Raw genomic sequence first — 17,821 nt, forward strand, 5'->3', positions numbered from 1 at the left:
TGATATTTTTAATTGATTACGCTTAGAACAGATACAGAAAAAACTGAAAAAACATAGTTCATCGATTTCCTAATTTGAAGCTTTTAAATGCTTTAAAAGCTGCTCTCCCTATTCAGACTGTAGTCCCGATTCACCCCAGTTGGCGGTATTGTAGTTTACAGTTTTGCCATTACCACTCATTGAGCTTCGCGATCTGTTTTATGAATCAAAACTTCAATTTGGCACAATTTGTTAGTTTTGAACTAATTTGCCACCCACGCACACACTCCGCCGCGGCTAGAAGCTGGTGTCACAATCTGCGCTCGCCTTAGCTGGACTCGCACATTAGAACAAAACAAGTGAGTGAGGTTTGGAGAATCGTTTAAAAAGTCAAGAAAACTGACCGCAATCGCTTGGTGTGAGCCAGTCTGTGATTGGCTTTCCGAGAGCAAACAACGGCGATGTTCAAAAAGTAAGTGCGGAAAGTGTGACCTGTTACAGTTTTAGAATGAAATTTTTAATGTTTCTGAGTGATGGAGATGCTGCAAGGATTATGAGAAAGTTGTTTGAAACAATCAGAAAAGATATTGATTTGTGAGATTTAAAGTGTGGATAAATGATGCGAATGTTATGCAAATTTAGTGTTTAAATAGGTTTAAAATTGAAAAAATTGTGATTAAATTATGTTCATCTTTTAAGTACAGCTAATAGATCAATCTTTCAACACGTTTTAAATTAAAGATTGTTACTTAACAATAAAAAAAAAACAGAAAAATTAAGTAACCTACTTGATGTGCTTTCGAAAGTTGTGCTGCAGCGATGATGAAATCCAAAGTGATAACAGCCGAATTAGAAGTGGTCCAGTTCAAATTTAGAAAGCAAAAAAAAAAGTCGAGATAAGAAAGTTCTGTGACCGGCTGTGATTTGGGAGCGACGTCATCGTTTGCCGGTTGAAAAAAAGAGAAAAACACAAAAACTTCTTAGAGCACGTGGTTAATGGCAAGAGTTTTTGTTTTTGGTTTTAACAAATTGTGTTATTGTTTCGTTTTGTTATCAATTGCAGTGAAATCACCGGACCACAGGCCGAAAAAAGAGAAGAAGAAAATTTACACTAGTGCGATTTAGAGAGCAGTAACAGTTTAGAATGAGAGAGGCAGACGCAAGGAGAGGAAAACCGGGATGGTCCGGCGGATTCCGGCAGCGGAAATGTTACACACTTGGGGGTGTGGAAAATGTTCGAGTGCCGGCCGCCAGCATCTTCGGGAGAGTTGTAACGGTCGCCATCATTGCTGCTGGATTATTCGCCGGATGTGAGGCTGTTGCTAGCAAAGGTAAGCAATAGTAACTTAGTTAGTTTTGAACAATATGTTATAAAATGCATTTTATACCAGTCTTGTTGTTATGCCATTCTTAGTTTGGGAAATATGTATCTAAGTAAATAATGAAGAAAAAAATAATTTTCGCAAAAAAAAAACTTTTCATTGGAGTTTTCTAAAAAATGAAATAAATTTAAATGAGCCCAAACATGTTAAAATTAATTTTCAATGCAGATTTAACATACATTTTTATTCACATTTTTTTTGTTTTTTTTTTTTAATCCCCCCTCCTCCTTGTTTTTGGGGTTCATTGAAGGATGGGCGAAAGAAACTTTGGAAAATATTTGCATCAGCCTAAACGTTACTTCATATAGGATATATCAATGTAAGGAAAGGAAGAAGCATACAACATTTTTCTCGGAGAAAAAATCTATTTCGACTGTGAAATTTATTGAAAAGTTTGGAGTGCTGCCAGCTGCTGCATATTCGCATATTCTTTTCATGTTCTTAATAAAGTGCCGAGTATATGGTAGGGGATAGTTTGGCAAGACGACCATATGGGGCAAGAGGAACAATCGCTCGTACGTTCGTTATTCTTACAATTTTAATAATTCCCTTATGAGGAATTGGTACTAGCAATGCAATTATTTGATTCTACTACCACATCGTCGCCATCGTGCTAACTTGTCGTACGTGCATTTTGGGCCAAATTGAGTTAAGAACGCCATATTGTGCAGCTCACAATGCCTCACCTTTTGACCATCACAGATCCCCAAAATTCGATTTCAATCCTGAGATATTCAACAAAAACCGAAAAAACTCCGTGCATTTTTGTCACTTTATATATGAAAGTAGTTTCAATCTTGTCGTGCTATCTAGTCACTCCATGAAAATTGATGTAAGTGCGACAGGCTGAACGTACTGAAAATCAATAATTTTAAAATAATTTTTTTATGGTGCAAAACAGGATTTATTAGAAATTTTTCTTCATCAAGGTCTTAGTCAAGACCAGAAATAAGATGATTATCAAAAAATCCGACCAAATTTTTACGTTTGCAAAATGCTAAAATAACCATGAAAATAGTTTGTTCATTTTACAAAAAGTACTTATATGGAGAAAGAACACTTATGGAAAATCTTTTCTAAATTTCTTTGTTCTTTTATGTCACGTAGATAGTAGAACACAAGCTCATTTAAAAAAGGATATTTTTCATTTTTGTTGCATAAAGCTACAAAACTTTCTCTGGACAGCTTCTGTTTATCTATCTTACATTTTATTAAATTTCTTCCAAATTTCTTCGACATTTTGAAGGACTTCTAAAGCCCAATAAACATATTTTTATAAGTTTTTATCTCCTTCCTCAAAAGATGCGTTAAGGCATCAACTGCCCATATTTGAAAATTCGGCTATTATGCCAAATCAAGTATTCCGAGAAAAACGCGTTTTAGTGTTTGTCACAAAATCTCCGTCAAGGCAATTTCACATAAGAGTCGCATATTAGCCGTTTGGTTTGCGCATCGGCAGCTAAGTCTAAACACAATTTCAGTGAAATTCAAGTTCCAGGAGATGCGTTGGAACATCTTGTACCGCCTGGTGCTAATATCTCGTTTTTGCAGTGGATATTAGCCATTTTTTCAATGGTGGGCGGTCAAGTTTCAAATTAAAAATTGTATCAAATTCTATAGAATTAAGTAAAACTTTTCAATTTCCAATTTCACACGACCCAGAAAAAAATAAAAAAATAAATTGGTAGTAAAGACAAAATTAGAATGAAATTTTCTTCATATTTACATATGATATAATACTAAGGATACTGCAACCAAATAGCTATCTCTGTTTTCTCAATATTTTTTTCATCTTTAATTGAATTTTCAGTCATTTATAAGAGCTTACTTCAATAATTTAAGTTTTTTCCGCCTCAAATCAAGGTCCCTGTAATACAACTGAGATAAAGTTTGCTGTACCTATTGAATGAAACTTTTACAAGAATTTTAACTTTTATTCGATAAGGCTGGTACAAATATTTTTAAAATTTTTTGTCACCCTCCCCCCCCCCCCCTACAAAATTGGCCCGAAAAATCAGGGGGCAAAACAATTTTTTTCAATAAACTTTCAATGAAAATTCAAGTGCAACCAACTGAAATCAAATTAAAAAACATTCTCCTGCGTTTAAAATCATGTTTAGCATGTTTGGGTTTATTAAAAAATCTTAAGATTTTTTGAAAATTTTTGTTGCAAAATCTTTTTTTTCGATACAATTTTTGTTCTTGTCAGATCTTAGATTTTTTTAAACTAATGATTGCAAAACAACTGAACTAGTGTAAAATGCATTTTTAAACACTTTTTTCATTTAAATGTGAAGACTATGGTTTGTTATTTAAATTTTTATATTTTTTTATTTTTTTGCCCCCCCCCCTTGCCGAGGGACAAAAACTTTTTTAAATATTTGCATCGGCCTAAGTAAAAATAAAATTCGTTTATTTTCCAAAAATCCTGAGCAATCTTTTCTAAAGGCAATTTGAAAAATGTTTTGGCTGAAAACATTGCAATTTAAACAAAAAACATTTATCCTCTATGTGCAAAAAAAAAAACATAAATATGTAGCAAAAGCCAAAATTCATGGGAGAAGATTAACTAAGCTTTTTCATTTTGTGATAACTTGATGATTCAAATTTCGTTTTAATTTGAATTAATCTATTTTGTTTCAATTTACTGTAAAATTTTTATTTGGATGTTTATTTTGTTTTAATCCTTGCAATATAACGCTTTTCAATTGAAAATAATTGTTATTTGTATAAAAATGCGATGGGGGTTTAATATTTGACTTACTCTAATCAATATTTAAATCTTACTTTCAGATGGACTCGTTGACTTCATCGAGCTGTTTGGAATTCCTAGGCTACCCTCGGGCATCACACCCACTTCAGGCATGTGCAACGAGACCCGCAACGAGTACCAAACATATCCGGCGGCGGCCTACAACCTCAACCAGGATACGGTGCTAAGCATCGGAACGACCCAAGCCTTCCCGGCCGGCTTTCCTACGGACTTTTCTCTGCTGGTTGTGCTGAAGGCCACTCCCAACCTTGTCCGGGTACCGCTGTTTTCGGTGTACTCGTCCGACTCGGAGGAGGTCCTGATGCTGATGGTCGGCATGGAAGTGGCGCTGTACTACCAAGATACCGACGGTGAACCCGAGGAGGAGAGCTTGATCAGCTTCGGCGTTGGTATCGACGATCAGCGGTGGCATCGGTTGGGAATCAGTGTTAAGGGAGATTCTGTCACGTTGGTATTGGACTGTAACACCCAGATCACTAGACAACTGAAGAGGAAACCATCTTCGACAATTGCCGTCGATGGATTGATTCTGACGGGAATGCAGTTGAATGAAGATGATGGTTTCTTTACGGGAGATGTACAGCTGTTCATGGTTGCGAATACTCCCGATGAAGCGTACCACATCTGTACTAGGTATGCGCCCAGTTGTGCTGGATCAGTGGACTACGGATCGGTGCATATTTCATCCGGAGTTCATAGCCAGTCGTTTCAAGCTGGTTCAGCAGCCAATTCTTCGTCGTCTTCCCAGCGTCAAAGTGGCTACGAAAGTACCCGAGATCAAGTGAACAGACAGGTGGTATCAAGTTCAAGTTCTGCAACGGGTAGCCAAAGCTATGGTCATCGTGAGTTTGTTGATTTGACAGGGGAAGCCGATGGACTCGAAAGCATTGGAGAAGATGACGAATATTATAACAATCTAGAACTTGAGGGTGAATCGAAACAACCCGAGCACCAAACCTACAGTACAAGTACTCAGCGGTCGTACGAAGATCAGTACAGAGCCGAATTCAACCGAACAACCTCTGATGGCTATGATCAGTACGGAAGAAGACCAATTTTGCCGTTGCCAGATCCAGAGTATGATTCGTCAGCCACGAACAGGAGACAACCTGACGGTGAACAACCGTACGAAGACATCGAACCATTTCACGACCCAGGGTCTCCAGGCAGTGATGATTCTTCCGTTTCCTTCCCAATATTACCATCGAATAACCGAAGTATCGGTGGTGTCCGAACCATTGTCGGTCCTAGAGGTTTGCCTGGGGAACCAGGTCCAAAGGGAGACCCAGGTAGAGATGGCTTATCGGGACAATCGGGTCCCCCAGGACCTCCGGGACACGTTTTCATGATCCCGCTGAGTCAATCAACTAACGAAAAGGGTCCCGACACGCAGGCAGAAGCGTTCCGGCAGATGCTGTCCCAGCATATGATGGCGATGCGTGGAACCGATGGACCTATGGGTTTGACTGGTGTTCCGGGACCTGTCGGGCCTCCTGGGCCAGAGGGAACGAAAGGTGAGCCGGGGGATATTGGCGAACCGGGACCTAGAGGGTTACGTGGGCCAGCAGGGTTGCCAGGAAGAGAGGGAAGACGCGGACGCGCTGGAAGAGACGGTGAACGTGGGCTTGCCGGATTACAGGTAGCGTATTTGAGATCTTTCTCTAATCAAAATCAGAGTTCTTCATTCCTTGCTATGCAAAATTATGATTGTTTTTTAAACAAAATTAGAGTTATTGTTATTAGTGTAAAACACAATTGCAAATTATTTAACAAACTATGCACAAGCATTGTCAAAATAGTATAATTACATTTGATATTTTCAATAAATCCTTTGGCATTGTTTAATATCCAACAAAATTTTAGTATTTTTCAAAAAACAGAGCTTTGATTTTTTGTTAATGATACATTATCAAATAATACAGCTTTAATAAAAAGCATTTAAAGTATGAGAGAGTCTGTTTAATTTAGTTCATTTGAAATTTATTTTATCCGATATATCATCGATTTTCACCGATAACGCCAAAATTTTGAGAATAGAAAAAATGTGATTCAAAAACCTATACACTCAAACCCCGTTGGTTTGACAACAACTGTTGTCAAACAACGAGGTAATTTTTTAGTTTGACACCGCTTTTACACGGAGTTCACACATACTACCAAACGTTTGTTTTGATAGTGTGCGTGAGCGCCGTGTAAAAAATTACAGTTCGTCACTTTTTAGTTTGACTTTGACCAACCAACGGGGTACAAACTAAAAAAGTGTCAAACGAAATGTGACCAACCACCGGGGGTTGAGTGAATTGGAAAAAAACATATTCATGTTATACATATTTTTTATATCTACACCAACATTTAATTAAAGAATCGACTTGTATTATTTTTTTTCTTATTCTATACTTTGCATAGCAAGTACGATTACATTCTTCCTTATTATTATTATTTTTCTTACACTATGCCGGATTACAGGGTTTGAAGGGAGAACCGGGACCGATTGGATTACCGGGCATTCCTGGCGAAAAAGGTGAACGCGGCCGAATTGGACATGCCGGCGAAAAAGGAGCCCAAGGTCACGAAGGAATCCAGGGTGAAGATGGCCCTCCGGGGTTGCCAGGTATGTGTGATTCTTGTAGAAATTTAAACAAGATTTATACAAAATTCATCCCGTAATACAGTGCTAGCCAGTTTTTGCCATTTTTAAGTTTCTTAACTATTTTCGGGTGAAAAAAAACTCATTAGCTTATAGTTCATGTTCCAAGAAATAGTATTTGCGGATATTTGCGGATCATGCCCTAAAATATCCGAAAAATCGACCAACGCCGGAATGGCCATAAAAACCTTATGCTAATCGAGCACACCTTAAACTTAACTATTCGATCTACCTTAACTTCGTATGTTTTAACGTACCCTATCAACAGGTCTTCCGGGAGAGCTTGGACCACGAGGTTTCACTGGCGGGAGAGGATTTCCAGGACCACCCGGGAACCCTGGCTTACCGGGCACTGAAGGCTTACCAGGAGTGAAGGGAAATCCTGGCCCTCAGGGTCAGCCAGGAGCACCTGGGCAAACGGGCCCAACAGGACCGATTGGCCCTCCAGGTCCTCAAGGTAATGTAACCATATGTATACCATTTTATTACTGCTCGGGAAAGAGCAAAACAAGTTTTCAGTCGACTCAAAAAACAAAACAATGTCGAAAAGTATTACTTTTTAAAACAGGTATCGTCGATCCCCACATATGGAGTACCTAATAATGCAGACTTAGGATAATAGAGTAAAAGAATGATGTTTTTTTCTCGCGTTCTTTCTAATAACCCTTCCTCAGGAAACATGGGTCCACCCGGAATTCCCGGACCTCACGGAAAGCCTGGTTTACCCGGTTTGCCGGGGGCTGACGGAGCACCAGGCCGAGAGGGAAATCCCGGAATAGTGGGACCGAAAGGAGACCAAGGACCACAGGGCGTTCAAGGATCGATCGGTTTTCCCGGAAATAGAGGTCCCAAAGGGGACGACGGAGAACGAGGAGCTCCGGGAGATCGCGGAGAGAAAGGTGAACGTGGTCATGACGGCGAAAAGGGTGACATGGGACCGTCTGGCGAACGTGGAGCGATAGGACCCCAAGGTATAACGGGCATCGAGGGTCCAGAGGGACCCAAGGGCTTTGAAGGACCTCGTGGGGAGCCTGGAGCGATGGGTTTGTCCGGGGAGAAGGGCAAGCAAGGTGTTCAAGGGTTCACCGGATATCCTGGCCCGACCGGCGATAAGGGAGACAAGGGTTCCGTTGGCATTTCTGGATTAACGGGCGATAAAGGAGAAAGGGTAAGCTTGAAACAACCGAACTTTGATAGACAACACGACACAATTACAACCTTTCAACAGGGCAATACCGGACTACAAGGCGAACGCGGTGAAGTTGGACCGAGAGGTTTCCGAGGACCACGTGGTCGTAGAGGGGCGGACGGAACTCCCGGTTTCAAGGGTGATACAGGTCAGCCAGGGGCACCAGGACCACAGGGAGAGATCGGGCTCCAAGGACCAGAAGGACCACGTGGCTTCATTGGGTTACCCGGTCCGCAAGGCAACAACGGGAAAGATGGCCCACAGGGAACGCCTGGCGAGCGGGGACCTCCGGTATCTTGAAAATGAATGAAGTTACTAATGACATCTGAATGACTGCTGAACTTCTTTTTTTAAGGGTGAAAATGGCAATCCAGGACCAACGGGTGCCCCCGGTGTCATTGGACCTCAGGGTCAAACCGGGGAACCAGGACCCGTTGGTGAACCAGGGATACCGGGGTTACCAGGAATGCCAGGTGAGCCGGGAGTTCCTGGTGATACCGGCAAGGAAGGTCAAGTTGGACCTCCAGGTCCACCTGGTAAAAATGGACCACCTGGAGCGCAAGGGTTGTCTGGTTTCCCGGGAGAGCGTGGAATGATGGGAATGCCGGTATGTATTTTTGAGTCGTATGTGTCATAAGTAACCAACCACCTTTAATATTTTATAATTTAATTCAAGGGTCTACCTGGCCTGAAAGGAGAAATCGGAGTTCCGGGCAATTCCGGGCCCGTCGGCGACAAAGGTCAACCTGGAGAACCCGGCAAAGAGGGACCTCCGGGACCAGAGGGTCGTCGCGGTCAAACGGGACCTCCAGGTTCTGTAGGCTTGAAAGGGGAGCGTGGTGATATGGGCTTGATGGGACCTATCGGAAGAGATGGATTGCCAGGGCAAAGAGGGTTAACGGGACCTCCCGGGCCCCAAGGTCCTCCAGGAGAAGACGGCGATAAAGGAGACATGGGCCCACCCGGTGAAAAGGGCTTCAAAGGTGCGCAGGGCGAGGCAGGTCCAACTGGGTCGCCAGGATCACAGGGAAGTCGCGGAGAACCTGGAGCTGCCGGTCCACCCGGCGAAAAGGGGCCTCCAGGAGAAATGGGTCGTGCCGGCGGAAAGGGTGAGGACGGCCCAACGGGATTACCGGGACCTCCTGGTGCTTCGGGCCCCCAAGGAATGCCTGGTCCGCCCGGGATGAAAGGTGGTCGCGGAGATGATGGACCAATCGGGCCGGCAGGCCCCATTGGTTTACCAGGGGAACCAGGTAATGTCATGATCGGGTACATAAAACACTTTTTTTGGATAGTCAACCAATGTCATGCTAGTTAGTTATCCGAATGTTGTTGTCTTAAAGTCAAGATATACAAGATGGCTGCCAATATGGCGGCTGCACGGAATATTCGCATTATCTCAATATGGAATGCTATCGACCAGTTGATTTCAATTAGTTTGGGGTTTGTGAACCCAAATATGACAGCTAAAATCTACTAAAGTGATCTTTAAGCGGAAAGGAAAATTGATTGGTTACTCATTTCACTAATTATTTTTTATTTATCTTCTACTGTCACTGTTACTCGCTACAGGTAGAAGAGGACCTCGTGGCGCAGAAGGAGGACCAGGAGCGACAGGTCCTGCGGGACCACAAGGTTTAGCTGGTGAACCTGGTGCACAGGGCCCCCCGGGGCCACAAGGTCCCGAAGGGAAGGAAGGTGAAAAGGGATCTATTGGACCAAAAGGTGAGGAAGGAAGGAGATCATTCAATCTATCAAAAAGGAGTAAATGTTGATTTTAAAGCAGTTTATTCTACATAGCATAATTTATATTATATCGAGTATTAAGGTTTTTCAAATCACTCACTCTTCTATGAACAACTATTACCTTTATCCATTATCTTTAACTCATATTTCTGAATTAAAATTATATTTCATATAATTTAAAGGTGAGGAAGGTAAGAGTGGACCACCTGGACCTCCCGGAAAGCGTGGCCCAGCTGGCGCAGAAGGACCAAAAGGAGTGGCTGGTGCGCAAGGTTTCCCTGGTAATCCGGGTGAACCGGGCGTGGTTGGCCCTAAAGGAGACACCGGAAAGGATGGCGAAGACGGAAAACAGGGTGAACCTGGGCTGTCTGGAGAACCTGGACCTGTGGGATTGCCTGGAGAGATGGGGTCACCGGGTAAGATGGATGATATTTGGGATATTTATGTGGGGGGATACATATAGGATTTGACGTCTCTTATTCAAAAGGCTTTACAGAGCATTTGAAGTAGTATTTCATAATTTTTTGATAAGGCACAAAGGTACATTCCGAATTTATTGGATATCTGCATCAGGTTTTACTCTTTTTGAAGACGTAGCAGAATTTTTGCTCAAAATCAATTGTGTTTAAAAATGTATCCAGGTTTTTAAGCGAAGATGGCGTTCGAATGTTGAACGTCCGAAATGTCAAAATCGCGCAGTAGCACCAACATTAGAAAAAAAATGCGGCTGTCATGCCATGGCACACTCTTTTCGTAATGTTGGTACCACTGCGTGATTTTGACATTTCGGGCGTTCACCATTCGAACGCCATTTTCGCTTAAAAAGCTGGATATAATTTGTGATTTTTAAGGCTCTGAATGGCATCATTCCCGATCGGCCATCTGGTGGCTATCTTTGTTTAAAGAATGTCCCTTTACGAAGAATACTTGTAAATTTCAATATTATACTTTTGTAGGAAAAATGGGTCCAGAAGGTCCTGCCGGCAGCCAAGGGACCCCTGGGCTACCAGGAGAAAAGGGAGACCGTGGGTTGCCAGGGCCAGCTGGTAACATTGGCATAACTGGACCCCAGGGCATGCCCGGACCGCAAGGTTTAACCGGTTTGAGGGGATCGCCAGGAGCTTCGGGCGAGATTGGACCAACGGGCAAATCTGGCGAAACAGGACCTGCGGGTAAGATTGGCGAGACTGGGGCTAAGGGACAGAAAGGTGACCGTGGTAAGCGTGGACCCAAGGGTCACCGTGGTGAGCTTGGAATGGTTGGCTTGAAGGGCGACATGGGCGAGAAAGGTGACAAGGGAAGTCGAGGTAATCAAGGTATAGATGGTCCAAAGGGTCCTCCGGGTCCTGTTGGGCCTTTGGGTTTGAAGGGCAATGACGGTCCTCAAGGCACGCCCGGTGGTGATGGTCCATTGGGGCCGAAAGGTTCTGAGGGCGTTGCTGGAATGCGAGGTGATCCAGGACCTCCAGGATTACCTGGTCCGCCTGGTCCTCCAGCTGAGGCTCCACTTATTCCTCCGGAGTTGCTGTTCCGCATGAGTGAGTTCTCCATCACAAAGGGAGAAGATCGAATGAAGCGAGAGGCTGAGGACATTCCGGAAGAGGAGGATGACTTTGACGAAGAACTGCTCAAGATTGAGCCCAAGAAAAAGAAGAAGAAAAAGAAGATCAAGGATGACTTGGGACCCAAATTCCTGGACATGTACAGCTCGATCTACTCGATGCGCCAAGAGCTGGACCGGATCCGAAAGCCAGTGGGCACGAGAGAAAACCCGGGACGTACCTGCCGTGATCTGCACTATGGCCATCCCCAGTTCAAGGATGGTGAGTAGATAACTCAGAAAGGCGGCAACGTTTCTTCCTGACTTATACGCTTACCCCTAGGTTGGTACTGGATCGACCCGAACCTCGGTATGGCGGACGACGCCGTGTACGTGTTCTGCAACATGACGGCCGAGGGTGAAACGTGCGTCTTCCCGGATTTGCACAGCTCCCAGATGCCGAACATCCCGTGGCGAAAGGAGAACGACAAGACCGATTGGTACTCGAACCTCCGGGGTGGATTCAGGGTAAGCGATTCAAGAAAGATCTTCGAATTAAGTAATTCTTACAACATATCTTCACCACCCCCCCAGATATCGTACGAAACCGTTGGAGTGGTTCAGATGACCTTCCTGCGGATCCTTTCGCAAGGTGCGTACCAGAACTTCACCTACACGTGCATGAACAGTGTGGCCTGGTTCAGCACGGAGGAAAACAACTACGACAATGCGATACGATTCCTGGGCGACAACGAAATCGACTTGGGCTACGAAAACTCCAAACTACGTCCGGGCGTGCTGATGGATGGCTGCAAAACGGGAAAAAGCAAGAGTGAAACGATCTTCGAAATTCGAACTGCCAAGCTGCAGTACCTGCCGATAATTGACTTTTATCCGGTGGACTACGGGCAGCCCCAGCAAGCATTCGGTTTCCAGGTGGGACCAGTTTGCTTCAAATGACGAAAACGAGCTACGAGTGTATGGACTTTGAAAGCCAGGAAAACGATTTGAAATAACGCGATATTCCAATGTTAGACATGAGAGTATTCCTAATGAGAAGTAGCTTAAGTTAATAGTAAAATATAATTTAAGAAACACACACACATTTTAGAACTGTAAGGGGGACCAAACTATACTTAAGTTGCATAAGTTAAACATAAACTACAATGGACTGAATAACATCCTAAGTCAGGTGGGGAACCTACCTCTAACTTAGTTGTAAGAAATGTCAAAGTACACACACACAAAAACACTTTGAATATCACTGCCAAAACCGTTGATTTGTAAATTGTTGAATTAAAAAAATAAATAAAATAAACAGCAGACAACCTCGTTTTATAAATAAATAAGGGTTATTTTCCGCCAACTCACACAGCAGTAGCCCCGACCCCTTTTCAATTTGCGTGAAACTTTGTCCTTAGGGATATCTTTTGAGTATCCGAGGTCCGTGCGAAAAAAGAGGTGCTTTCAATAATTTGCAGCCTGAAACGGTGATAAGATAGAAATTTGCTGTCAAAAAAACTTTCATGTAAAATTGGACGCCCGATTTGAAAACTCTGTGGCGCACCGCCGCGCCTTTCTGGCATCACTGCCAACCACAGATGAACTGTCATTCTCAACCACGTTTTCTCTAGAAGTAATAAACATTAGCTGTTAGTTTTCCCTAAGCAAAACACGCGTTTATTCTCGCCTCCGGAACCGTCTTCGAACTCTGGGATCTCGACTCGTTCCCACATTGGTGACCGCCGACGAATTCACGTTACGCTAAAATGTCCACCGAAAACCTCACCGAGGCTCCCGCTGCTTCCGCCGCCGTCGCCGTAAAACTTCCGGACTTCTGGAAGTCAGATCCGGCGATGTGGTTTGCACAAGCTGAATCCCAGTTTGTGTTGGCCGGAGTCAACAAGGATGAGACGAAGTTTCACCACATCGTTGCAAAAATCGACCAGACAGTAATCTGCCACGTAGCTGACCTGGTCAGGAAGCCTCCTGCGACCGGAAAGTACAACGCCATCAAGGAACGTCTCATCGCCCGTTTCGAACTAACGGCACAGGAAAAAATGAAAAAGCTGCTCGGTTCTTGCGACTTGGGAGACCTCCGCCCCACGCACCTCTTGGCTAGGATGCAGGAGCTTGCCTCCGGACTCAAGGTCGACGACTCGCTGCTGAGAATGCTGTTTTTACAACGACTTCCGGCGAACATCCGTGGAGTACTCAGCATCAACGATGGCAGTCTCTCGAAGCTGGCGGAAATGGGCGATAAAATGACGGAGTTGGTTCCACAAACTTCTGCTGTCAAAACCCTTGCCGTACCGGATTCGCAGGAAAGCCTGGCGGATCAAGTCGCTGCCTTGACAGCTGAGCTGCAGCGCATGAAGGCACAAGGACCTGATCGCAGAAGACCGCGTTCCGTTTCCCGCAAACGCGACGATGAAAGCACCATCTGCTGGTATCATCGCTAGTACGGCAGCCAAGCTGACCGTTGTCGAAGCCCGTGCAAGTTCCACCAGTCAAAAAACTAACTTCCCGCCCATCCGCAATCGACGAGGTGGGCGGATCAGGAACCAGCCGCCGTCTACAGATCTTCGACAAAACTTCGGGCGTTCGGTTTCTCATCGACACAGGCTCGGATGTGTCGATAATACCAGCATCCAGGACTGAAAAATCTCGAGGACCCTCGCCATTCGTACTCCACGCAGCAAACGGAACGAGAATACGGACGTACGGGAGCAAGTTTGTGGCCACGGACCTCGGGTTACGGCGAAAGTTCTCGTGGAATTTCTTGCAAGCGGAAGTTACCTCTGCAATTATTGGTGCCGATTTCCTCGCACATTTCGGCCTTCTCGTGGACCTCGGCAACAGACGCCTCATCGATGGAGGTACGAAACTGCACACCGTTTGTGGTTTGACGGAATCTGCAGTCTACGGCGTCACAACTATCGCACTTGATCACCCTTTCCGGGATCTCCTTGCAGAGTTCCGAGAAATCACCGCCCCATCCACGATGCGCACCGAGGTCCGGCACGATGTGACGCACCACATCCAAACCACCGGTCCGCCGGTCGCTTGCAAACCACGCAGAATGCCGCCAGACAAACTACAAGCCGCCAAGAAGGAGTTTGAGACCATGATGGAGCTTGGCATTTGTCGTCCGTCGAACAGCAGCTGGGCAAGCCCTCTCCACTGTGTGCCAAAGAAGAACGGTGACTGGCGGTTTGTCGGCGACTACAGGAGCTTGAACCGGATCACCGTGCCAGACCGATATCCCGTGCCACATATCCACGACTTACTCAACAACTTCTTGGGTAAACAAATCTTCACCACCTTGGACATGGTACGAGCGTACCACTACGTACCAGTTGAGGAAAGCGACGTACCCAAGACAGCAGTAATTACTCCGTTCGGGCTGTTCGAGTTCACGAAGATGCAATTTGGACTGTGCAACGCGAGCCAGACATTTCAACGCTTTATGCATCGTATCTTCGGCGATCTTGATTTCGTGGTGGTCTTCGTCGACGACATCTGTATCGCCTCGTCCACCGAAGAAGAACACCGCCAGCACGTGAGGATTGTCTTCGAACGGCTCAAGCTGAACGGCCTGGTGTTGAATCTGGATAAGTGCAACTTCGCTCAAAACGACGTCGACTTTCTGGGGTATCACATAAGTGGATCTGGCATCACGCCCCAAGCAGGTAGAGTCCAAGCCGTCGTCGATTACTGCCGTCCCGCTACTGTGAAGGAATTGCGACGATTTTTGGCGCTACTGAACGGATACAAACGTTTTATTCGACACGCCGTCTCGCTGCAACGGCCGCTGCAAGAGCTGATACCTGGAAATAGAAAAACGACACGCGAAAACTTCAGTGGACAACCGAAGCTGAAACAGCATTCACGAAGTGCAAAGAGAGTTTGGCAACGGCAGCCCTACTGTGCTACCCGGACTCTTCCAAGCGGATGGGTCTTATGATCGACGCGTCGGATACCGCGGCGGGGGCGGTGCTGCAACAGTATGTCGACGAAGCCTGGCAGCCGTTGGGATTCTTCTCGCAGAAGTTTTCGCCCTCCCAGAAGAAGTATTCTGTCTTCGGCCGCGAGCTGACGGCGATGCAGCTGGCCGTGAAGTACTTCCGGCACCTCCTCGAAGGCAGAGATTTCACCATCTACACTGATCACCGTCCGCTCACGTACGCGCTCAACTCGAACTCTAACCATCTTCCACACGAGGAACGGTATCTGCAGTATATCTCGAGCTTTACCAAAGATATTCGGCACATCAGTGGCAAGGACAACTCTGCTGCTGATGCCTTATCCAGAGTCGACGCGATTGTAGCTCCTTCAACAGTGGACTTTGAGCTGCTATCACAAGCCCAGCAGGATGACCCGGAACTGCAGAAGCTGTTGGCCGATCGAACTTCGTCGATGAATCTACAGCAGAGGGCGTCTTCACATACAGACAAGTCTTTGTATTGTGACGTCTCCGAAGCCGGACACGCTAGGCCGTATGTTCCAGAGAAGCTGAGACTACAAGTTCTTCGCAGCATTCATGGCCTTTCTCACCCGGGCGTTCGAACGACGAGAAAGATGGTCGCTGAAAGGTACGTGTGGCCATCAATGAACCGGGACGTCGCCCGACTCGTCAAGTCCTGTAACGATTGTCAGCGATCCAAGATTCATCGCCACACATCTGCTGCCCTCAACGAGTTCGATCTCCCCAAGAGCCGCTTTCGCCACGTACACATCGACCTGGTGGGACCACTGCCGATCTCAAATGGAAACCGGTATCTGCTAACCATGATAGACCGGTACAGCCGGTGGCCTGAGGCAGTACCGTTGCCGGACATGCAAGCGGAAACAGTGGCCAAAGCGTTTTGTGGAGGGTGGATTTCTCGTTTTGGCGTTCCGGAAACAATCACGACGGATCAGGGTCGCCAATTCGAATCCGAGTTGTTTCTGGAATTGACGAGACTTCTTGGTGCTCTTCGGATCCGCACTACGGCATACCATCCCGAAGCTAACGGTCTTATCGAACGCTTCCACCGCACGCTGAAGACATCGCTCACCTGCGTCGACCCGAAACATTGGTGCGAGAAGCTTCCGTTGGTCTTACTCGGTTTACGTACCGCGATCAGGGAAGATATCGATTGCTCTGTCGCCGAGATGACTTACGGACAGCCGCTACGGATTCCCGGTGAGTTCTTGGAGCCATCAACGAAGGAGATGTGCCGCTCAGAGTTTGCGAAGCAACTGTGTCGTACCATGCAGCAAGTCAGCCCGATCCAAAACTCGCATTACGCTAAACGATCCGTTTTCGTCCCGAAAGACCTGCGAAGCTGCAAAAGTGTGTTTGTAAGGATCGACGCAGTGAAACGACCTCTCCAGCACCCGTACGAAGGACCCTTCCAGGTTACCGAACGACACGAGAAGTTCATGGATGTCCTGATAAATGGCCAAAAACGAAGGATTACCATCGACCGCATCAAGCCCGCCTACGTCTGCAACCAGGAGTCGGACGAAGATGATGGAAGGACGAAAGTTACGCCATCCGGACACCGCGTTCGGTTCCTGGCGTAACTGGAGGGGACTATGTGGCGCACCACCGCGCCTTTCTGGCATCACTGCCAACCACAGATGAACTGTCATTTTCAACCACGTTTTCTCTAGAAGTAATAAACATTAGCTGTTAGTTTTCCCTAAGCAAAACACGCGTTTATTCTCGCCTCCGGAACCGTCTTCGAACTCTGGGATCTCGACTCGTTCCCACAACTCTAAAAAAGTTTTAAAAACTCTGCCATTTTCCGTTAATCAACTGTAAAAAAATTGGAACATGTCATTTTAACCCAGAAGGGTCATTTTTTCATTTAAAACAAAAAAAAACATTTTCTTTTTCTAAAGAAAATGGAAAATTTTTGGTATACATTAGGGTGTTTCAGCCAAACAAAAAAGTTCTCAGATTTCGGCAAACCGAGGTTCCCCTTGTAGAGGGTACCCATAGGGACTCTCATGCCAAATATCAGCCCATTTGGTTTAGAATTGGCCTGTCCCCAGCGGTTTAAAGTTTACATGGAAATTACTATGGGATTTTTATGCTTTTCGTTCAATCGATCCTACAGGCCAGGGGACAACATGGATTCACTCGGAATAAAGACAGGTGTGTAGGGGATGGTCCAATGAACACATTCCAGAAGGAAAAAGGGTTGTCCGTTCTGTCCCCAAGGTGCGCATTGGATCGACGTCCGGTGTCTCAAAAACTACGAATGCCGATGCCAATTGAGCTTTTATTTTCAATGGTTACTACGTAGTTGTGATGTATTTTGAATGGTAAACATGAAACAAATGTCAGAACGTCTCAATGGAAGCAGAAAGCTTTAGTTTGCGGTCCTGGAACCAGGCTTTCCTGGTGGAAAATCTGGAGGGAAATCTGCCCCTGCATCGCACCCCGACGAACAGAGAGCTTTTAAGCGTTCTTTTGAACCGGAATCGATACGACAAGCTTTCGATCAAGAATGCCGCCTTGGAAATCTCCCGGTTGGCGGAATGTGCTTTAAATGTACCACGAAGAAAGATC

General features: G+C 45.5%; 1 protein-coding gene across 1 annotated transcript; it reads left to right on the forward strand.

The window, feature by feature from the left end:
- Positions 1 to 362: 362 nt before the first annotated feature.
- LOC6032940 (collagen alpha-1(V) chain) lies at positions 363 to 12,579 on the forward strand. Its single transcript, XM_001843408.2, has 14 exons — positions 363 to 451; positions 1,043 to 1,310; positions 4,155 to 5,773; positions 6,601 to 6,745; positions 7,050 to 7,238; positions 7,456 to 7,949; positions 8,010 to 8,261; positions 8,326 to 8,577; positions 8,647 to 9,223; positions 9,543 to 9,695; positions 9,899 to 10,132; positions 10,673 to 11,539; positions 11,600 to 11,784; positions 11,851 to 12,579. Exons 2-14 carry the CDS (start codon positions 1,124 to 1,126, stop codon positions 12,214 to 12,216), a joined length of 5,520 nt encoding a protein of 1,839 aa, XP_001843460.1. The 5' UTR covers positions 363 to 451; positions 1,043 to 1,123; the 3' UTR covers positions 12,217 to 12,579.
- Positions 12,580 to 17,821: the final 5,242 nt, after the last annotated feature.

The sequence above is a fragment of the Culex quinquefasciatus genome, chromosome 2, assembly GCF_015732765.1.
Source record: "Culex quinquefasciatus strain JHB chromosome 2, VPISU_Cqui_1.0_pri_paternal, whole genome shotgun sequence".
NCBI classification, from domain to species: domain Eukaryota; kingdom Metazoa; phylum Arthropoda; class Insecta; order Diptera; family Culicidae; genus Culex; species Culex quinquefasciatus.